Genomic DNA, 8,352 nt, shown 5'->3' on the forward strand with positions numbered 1-8,352 from the left:
GGAGGATGACAAAATGGAGATTATGGAAAATTTCCGCACTTCGAATTGTTATGAGAAACTCATAGGTGATTTGGATGATTGCGGCTTCAATCAATTTCTTTGGAAATATCATATTCACAACAAGGTTAGTTTTATTTTGTGGGCTACTTTCCCTATTCTCTACCAACTAGAGATATGTTGGGTGATCGTGGTGTCGATATAGAAAGTGAACAGTGCGTCCTATGCAATTATGTCAAGGAATCTGCGAATCATATGTTTCTTGATTGCACGTATTCTTTGAGATTTGGAAGTACTTCATTGTAGCCTTCATAATTGCTTGGTCTATACCAAGTACGTTACTTCAATTATTTGAAGCTTGGACCACCAACGTGTTGCGTGGTAAAGGAAGACATGTCTGGCAAATCTTGCATTATGCGATTTGTTGGGTTCTATGGAAGGAAAGAAATGGAAGGGTTTTTGGAGGTCGACATAAGTGTGTGCAATAAAATATTGATTTGGTTAAGCAATTGGTAGTGTTATGGTCTTGTGATAACGATACTTTCAAGTATATCGATCCAAGTCTAATTTGGAATAATTAGGATACTCTAATGTGTATGTAATTTGATTTGACCTTGGATGGTTCCTTGGTTTCCTTTTTCTTTTTAATATCACCTTCTCTTTCAAAAAAAAAATGATATCCAAGCTAGGCCGGTCATCGATCGGATATATTCCAAATATTATAACTTTTTTTTTGAATTGCATTTTATCTGTGATATTTTCTTTAAGTGCCATAGCTCATCTTCTTTAAAGGTGCATTATATTAGTGGTATCTTCTTGTTTATTTTTTGAATGGCAAAGAAAAGAATTTATTGATCAAAGAATAGAGTGTATAAAATATTTGTACCATCCTAAACCAAATAAAACAGAAGAAGTAGAAAAGAAAGTTGAGGTAAAAAAAATTCCATCTACTCAAAAGGAGGATCAAAATAGGTTGTGTACTAATCCTTCGTAACATCTTGGGATTTCGATCTTAAAATCTTTAATACCTAAAGACCAATAATAAAATAGGTAAGTAGCTTGCTTCACGATCCCCACTGAGTTGATAGACTAATCGGTGAATATTTTAGGATTTCTCTCTTTCCAGACACTCTGCACAAACAACTGTTATTAAATCCCACACATCAGTCATAACCTTGTTTTTCTGAATCAAAAACAAGGATAATGATAAATAATAAAATGGTTATGGGTAAAAGGATAGACAATGGTTGGGCATGGGTTTTTCCTGAATCTCTGCATGCTCTAGTTGTTTCTTGGCCAAACATCTTCATTGCCAGTAACGTTGGAAGAGATTTATGGAATCTAATCCCGGCTGCAATTATTTGGATACTTTGGAGTGAGTGTAACTGTCATACATTCAATGACATTTATAAGTTCAAGACTGACTCAGAACTGTGTGAAAACGCCAAAGTTCAAGTCCTCTTTTGGGCCGCTGCTGCTGGGAAAAGAGCATACACTAATTTCTCTTATACAGTGAGCAATTGGGAAACTATTGTTTATTGATTTCACTTGTTTATTGTTTTCTTCTTTGTTTTTGCTACATCTAGTAGCTTACTTGTAAATTCATGTGCGTTCTAATTAAATTTCTCTCTTCCAATCAAAATAAATAAAATTCAAAAAATAAGTGAAAAGTATATCAATTAGGGGAGCGATTCAAGAGAAAACAATAAAATGGTTTGGGATTCTCACGTTGACGTTATTATTTCTTTTCCTTGATATTCTGAACAAAAAAAAAAATCAATAAGAAAAACTAAAACAAAGTAAACAAAAACTAGTGATCAAACTAGTTGAGAAAATAAGCAAGAAGGTGTTGGAGAAGTCCACCATAAATAAATTCACGTCTTGGCGTGTTGAGTATTTTGCGAGATTATGTACTAGAAAATTAGCATCTCGTTCAATATAAGAAAACATAATTGGACTGAACTTTCGGGCATATGCATTTATCTCTTCAGCTAATCCATAAAAAAATAGCTAAATTATTGGTTTTTATTTTGTGCATGGTGCACAACCATTAGAATAATCCTTCACCAAATTCACGTACAACGTGACGGACCTAGGATTTTTCTTCGGGTGGGGCTAATTTACCAATGTCACCAAAGCCGCCATGATTTTTTTTTGAACTGAGCCACATATTTTGAATACCCCCTTAATTCTCTTACCATTACCATAAATCAACAAAAACCCCTAAAACCTAAAAGTCTCTCATGAGCCAAAACTACTAAATTTTTATCAGACTTAGATGGTTCCTAATGACCATTTCATATGTCCTAAATCATCAATACCACCAGAATTGTTTTGGGAAACTTAGGCGCAAGCCCAAAAAAAAAAAATTCTCGTTGTCAGGCCCAAGATTATTTTTAGTTTCCATGACACCCATAATTATATGAAAATTTGAACAATGATTGCATAACGGGTTATGCATCCTAATTTTTCAGAGGTATAATTGGCAACGCAACTTAGATATAACATATCTAAAAAACCGTGCCTTGAAATTTTAAAAAATTTAAAATCGTTGGAAATTTTTTTAAGAGAGCTAAACAATGAGTACAAACAACAATATCAAATTTTTGTTTTTCACGAAAAAATCGGAGGTGATCATCATTTTGGGCAAAATTTTCGAAAACTTGATGCATAGCCATTATGCAGCCACCAAAAAAAATGCATAACACATTATGCAGATACAACAAAAAGATGCATAAAACGTTGTGTGGCCATATTTTGGTTCATGTATTTACTAATTTAGTTATGCAACCACTAAAACGATATATATGCCTAAAAAAATAACATCACAAAATACAAAAGACCCATAACGAATTATGCAATAATTTTTTCGACTGCATAATAAGTTATGCATCCATTGTTTTGGTTAATTTCAGTGCTTACAAAAAAAAAAGTTGATGCATAATGCGTTATGCAGCCATACTTTTGGATGCATATCAAGTTATGCACCAATTTTTTTTATTTCGGTGCTTACAAAAAATGGTTGCATAATGTCTTATGCATCCCTTTTCACGACTGCATAGTATATTATGCAAATATTATTGTAGGTGCATGACAAGTTATGCAGTCTTTTTTTTGCTGGTTTCGATACTAATAAAAAAGTTGATGCGTAACATGTTGTGCAACCATTTTCTGGACTGCATAACAAGTTATGCAACAACTTTTGTAGATGCATAACAGGTTATGCAATCATTTTCGTAATTGCATAACAAATTATTCAACCATTTTTACAGTTGCATAATCCATTTGAAGAAAATAAATTTACAAGAATCCTTCGATCACAAAAAAAAATATGATAAGTCTTATATGAAATTACAATTAACTATAGCCAAATCCAAACAATGCCTTTCCATATTTGCTGCAGGAACCCTTGATGCATGATATCATATTCACTCCTTATTATTGATTAACGTGGATCGATCAAGTTCTTCATGCAATAGCCAACACCAAATGATAAACCCTAATGAATAATTGGAAAATACACGGGTTTATATCATTTCATTAAAAGATTCATGAAAATCACATAAGAGAAATAAAATTTAGCGAATCTTTTCATATCCACGTTGAGGTATGAATACTAACGGTAACACGAATACCAAAAACCCAGACATCATATTTACTTTATTGGAACCACTATCTACGGCTTTTTTTGTCCAATTCAGGAAACAATTAAAAGGACAATAACTTCATAATCATGACGTTGAAGAACCTCCAGTAAGTACAGCTAAAAAGTACAAACGCTATGCCACTCAAAACTAGAGAACTGTATACAAGAAAGTTTCTGGAAGTTTCAACGCAATTGCCTAATAACTGATTGCTCATCTACACACTAACACGGTACTGCATCCTGGAAAGTGATAGTACTGCAGCTGCTATTAAGACAAATCTATAATTTAATCAATAGTCATGGACAAATCTTAGTAGACTACAAAAAGGCCAAAATTGGTATGGCCATGATAACCTGTGTCGTTATATTTTCCCAGCTAAGGCAGGCCGATCTCAAACCCATGACGAATGCCAATTTTCTTCGACAACTAAAGTCCATCCATCATTTTGAAACTTTTCATATGCTCTTACCTGTAATAGCACACACTTGGTCTCCTGCAGATGCTTAAATTGTACCTCATAAGCATTTTCTTGAACAGAGAACATCCAATTTAGAAAAAGAAGCTTCTAAAATTGGAACCCAAAGAAAAAGGTTGCAAAGACTATACATACCAGTTACGTACTGGAAATCATAGTTGAAAATTGCAAAGACTATCCGGCAATACGCACTCCGTTAGTGAAATTCGAAAACTTTGAGACCAGTTTCAACTGAAAATCTGTGAAGTATTTCTCTGCCAAACGAACAACCATAAAAAGTTATATATACAGTTCCACCATTAGCAATCTTCATCGTCTCCATCAGCAGAAACAAGAAGCTCGACTGATCGACTCCATCCACAGTTCCCTGTTTTCTTCTCGTTCTTTAAATCATTGGCAACAAACATTTCTCACTGATTTCTCTCTAAACCATCGCAACTTAATAGTCCCTCAGCTTCTCGTCATCATATCACCGAGACAGCATCACAGCACCTCTCATCGATCAATGGCAACACTACCCTGTCTTATTGCTCTCGATCACTCCACTGCCATCAATAACAACAGCACAACCGATTCTTCACGATCACCATCAAGAAACTATTTTAATGTTGGTGCTGAATTTCAAGGAATCTATTATAATTCAATTTTTCTATTAAAAAATGAAAATTTACCTGAAAGTGCTAAGAAGAATACGAAGACACGATATGCCAAGTATGAACAAACCTAACGAAAAATCAAATCGAACCAGATGGAACAAAAAAAAATCAGAAAAACGAAAATCAAATCGAACCATATGAAACAAAACAAAAAAAACAGAAAACGAACCTGGAAACTCATCTCGAATAGCTTCATCCCCTGTGGATGTGCTTCAGAAACCCTACGAAAATCAACAAAAAATACAGATCTTGCATCATCCGGTTCTGATTTAATAATGAAATCCCCTGTCAATTCCTCCTTATCCTCTCAAAAAGAAAAACAGAGAATTTTAGAAAATATGGGTCTCTGAGGAATTTTGTTCAGGAAAAATGGGTGCGCCCGTGAACTTTTTGGACGGTGGATTTGACAGTGGAAAAAATTTGAAAAATGGATGTGACAATAGTTCTCACAGTTGTTTTCAATCGGCTGCCTGTATATATGTTAAGCAAAAAATGAGTCGCCAGTGGGCATGATGGTAGGCTGCGCATTGGGTTGCAAATGAAATTCACATTATGGACCTTTGAGGGGTGGGTCGAAGCCCAGTTTAGCGTCGAACAATGACTAAACAGGAAGTACTCTTCATCAAGCGTCAAACACATTCTGTCCTTGACATAAATCAGTTAGGCGTGATTTATGTTTTCGTAGGACTCTTCAGGTTCCCTCGAGAACTTCTTTAGACGGGCTGATGCAGCTTCCACCTGAGAGATATTTCAAATTTAGAACCCAATCAAGAAAACCATGTCATAAAACAGTATAGCAAAACGGTTAGTGTTGTTGCAGAACATGTTCCTTTACTACCGTCTTTCATTTGTGGATTTCATGTTACTTTCACTTTTGCTGTTATGCTAAACATTTTTGCAACATTACCTGAGCACCCCAATCACTTTTCCAGGTGAAGTAAATAAGAGCAAGCGTTTGCATCGCAACCCCACATATCATTCCAATCCATATTCCCTGTTAAAATAAAACCAAGTTAGAGGGCGAAAATCCTTTGCAATTAGAGGTACCGTGTCCTACCTGAGCTAGGAAATGGAAGACATATGCAAGCAGAAGTCCAATAGGAATCCCAATAATATAGTAGCAAGTGATGTTCACATAAGCCACCAGTGTTTGCCAACCAGCACCAATTGCCACCCCTGCCAACAGGTTTAGAGAGAAAATAGACATAGATTAGTAAATGCCAATCAAAAGCTAAGAAGACAAGATCTATGTTTCAAATCTCTAACTGAGTTCTTGCCTGTAACTACTGGATAGATGCTGCTGAGTAAGACTGAGAAAGATAGAAGAACCGAGAGACTTGAGACTGCTTTTGCAATCTCATTGCTACTCGAGAACAAATACGAGATGGAGTTGCCAAAGATCAAAGTCAAAGTCCAAAAGACCAATCCAAGTGATACGGAAATGGTCATGATGACTTTAACGGAGAATTGTGCTGCTTTCACATTCCCAGCTCCAAGTTCGTTTGCCACTCGTACACTGTATGAATATCAGCCATAACTCAAAAACACAGATGTCTTACACGAAAACTACAAACAAAAACCATCAAACTTGACATACCATGCTGCTGTTGCAGGACCAAGGATTATCATAAACTGCCAACCCAAAATATTGAGGCTGTGAAAATTTTCAGTACAAACTCCCGTTAGTAAAGAGGAGTGGAAAGATAAGACTAGTACTGTGGTCGTTGAAATGTAGAAAGAAAGATGACATAGAAACTGTACCAAATGGAGAAGGCAGAAATTGAGATCTCTGCATTTCTAAGGTATCCTGCCATTAAGACAAGAACCGCATTGTACCATAACTCAACACTGTAGTCAAAAAGAACATCGGTGAGAATGTGCACCGCTAAGTAAACTAAGCAACACTAATTAATCAACAAGGAATGAGAAAGCATCTACCAGAGCATCACACCAGATGAGAGTGAAAGCCGAACAACCGGAAGAAGTTCAGAGAATGCGCTTATTGATAAACCTGTCCATGTATCAGGGCACCAACCACCGCACACATAAATGAATAACCCGATTACCATTGACCACGTTGAAATAATCATAGCTCCCATTGCACCAGGTACACCCAAATTGAACTTGATCACAAATACCCACGACAAGATTATATGCAAAACAAATGCGGCTGCGGACAACCATCCCACGATCATGTTCTTGAGTTGGGCTTGGAGATATATTTGCAAAGTGTAGTCAAAAACAAAGTAATAGAGAACCGGAATGCACCATAGTGAAAGATTCCCTGCCACTATAGATAACTCTTGTCCTTCACCAAGTAACCTCAAAATCGAAGTCAAAAAGATGAAAATGGGAGTTATAAGCATTACAGTGATCAGAAGAATTATCCAAGACCGCTGCAAATAAATTCCCATCATTTGGTATTGTTTTGCTCCAAATGCTTGCCCACAAAATGTCTCAAGAGCGCTTGCCATTCCTAACTACACGCCAAAGACATCGAATAAGGATGTATATATAGGAGTAATCCTGCAGGGTTGTTTTAGGCGCTAGGCAAGGCAAGGCGCCAGGCCCTTCGCCTAGCGCCCAGAAAAAAATTAGAAAATAGAAAAGTTGCTCACGCATTGGCGCCTAAGGCGTTTTATTGTCTAGGAGCCCCTTGGGCGACTTGTGCGCCTAGAACGCCTAGGCGAGCGCCTAGGGAGCCTTTTACAGGATCACTTCAATGTAAGTCAACTGAAGTAGAATCTAGATGAGTCACGACATCAGATTGCACGTCTAAGAGTAGATAAGAAATATAAGAGGACAGATATGAAATACAAGCTACTTACCAGGATTCCATTTGCAAAACGAAGCAGAAAGATTTGCATCAAAGAATAAGCAGCAAGTTCAATATCACCAATATAACCCATGAATGATTGTGTGACAACAAGAATACCAAATGATGTGACTCTAGCAACCGTAGTAGGAAATGCAATTTTCCATACTTTCAGTGATTCAACCCAAAATCTTTTGCTCAAATTTTGATTACTTTCAATCTCATCATAAGATGATGATGATGACCTTGTTAGTAGTAGATTTTTTTCAACTCTATTGTTAGTTTCCATTGATTCTACTAACTTTTTCATGAATGCTTTATTAGTTGACCTTCTTCATCTACCTGATCAAGTGAATGAACAATAACATACTATCTCAGTTTGTAACTTGTTCATTGACTCTCAAACTTGCAGTATTGAAAAATCATTTAAAGTGGAAATCTGAAATCAATTCTTTTTTTTTATTTATAAAAAATAAGAACCACACTTTATTTAGAAAAAATAAATAAAAGTTCTAACAAAAACAAGCCCAAAGGGCCAAAGGCCCACAACAAACATACCCAAAAAGTAAAAAAACTACTCGAGCAAACCTAAAGCTAAAGTATTTTCAATCGGAAAATTCTAGCCTATACAAATTCACTACCTGACCCCTTGCCATATGCACCTCCTCCTTTTTTTCCATAAAATCCACTTTATGATTGAGGAGAATCATAGGTGATGTAAGGAGACGTAAAGACAAGAAGAAGAACCATCATATTAGAGAG

The 8,352-nt window shown here is 36.0% G+C and overlaps 1 protein-coding gene across 10 annotated transcripts; it reads right to left on the reverse strand.

The window, feature by feature from the left end:
- Positions 1 to 3,279: 3,279 nt before the first annotated feature.
- On the reverse strand, positions 3,280 to 8,004 carry LOC113288432 (protein DETOXIFICATION 24-like). 10 transcript variants are annotated; one of them, XM_026537464.1, is made up of 12 exons: positions 7,604 to 8,004; positions 6,714 to 7,255; positions 6,537 to 6,623; positions 6,373 to 6,429; positions 6,053 to 6,291; positions 5,833 to 5,951; positions 5,683 to 5,769; positions 4,945 to 5,513; positions 4,791 to 4,842; positions 4,255 to 4,664; positions 3,998 to 4,137; positions 3,282 to 3,496 (listed from the first exon to the last, which is right to left on the reverse strand). In XM_026537464.1, exons 1-8 carry the CDS (start codon positions 7,898 to 7,900, stop codon positions 5,436 to 5,438), a joined length of 1,506 nt encoding a protein of 501 aa, XP_026393249.1. In that variant the 5' UTR covers positions 7,901 to 8,004; the 3' UTR covers positions 3,282 to 3,496; positions 3,998 to 4,137; positions 4,255 to 4,664; positions 4,791 to 4,842; positions 4,945 to 5,435. The 10 variants fall into 10 exon arrangements, with proteins under 10 accessions (XP_026393254.1, XP_026393249.1, XP_026393253.1 ...); XM_026537468.1 differs by lacking the exon at positions 3,282 to 3,496 and having other exon boundaries at positions 3,630 to 4,137; positions 4,945 to 4,996; positions 5,334 to 5,513; XM_026537463.1 differs by lacking the exon at positions 3,282 to 3,496 and having other exon boundaries at positions 3,630 to 4,137; positions 4,945 to 4,996; positions 5,226 to 5,513.
- Between the last annotated feature and the right edge of the window lie 348 nt (positions 8,005 to 8,352).

The sequence above is a fragment of the Papaver somniferum genome, chromosome 6 (assembly GCF_003573695.1).
Source record: "Papaver somniferum cultivar HN1 chromosome 6, ASM357369v1, whole genome shotgun sequence".
NCBI lineage: Eukaryota > Viridiplantae > Streptophyta > Magnoliopsida > Ranunculales > Papaveraceae > Papaver > Papaver somniferum.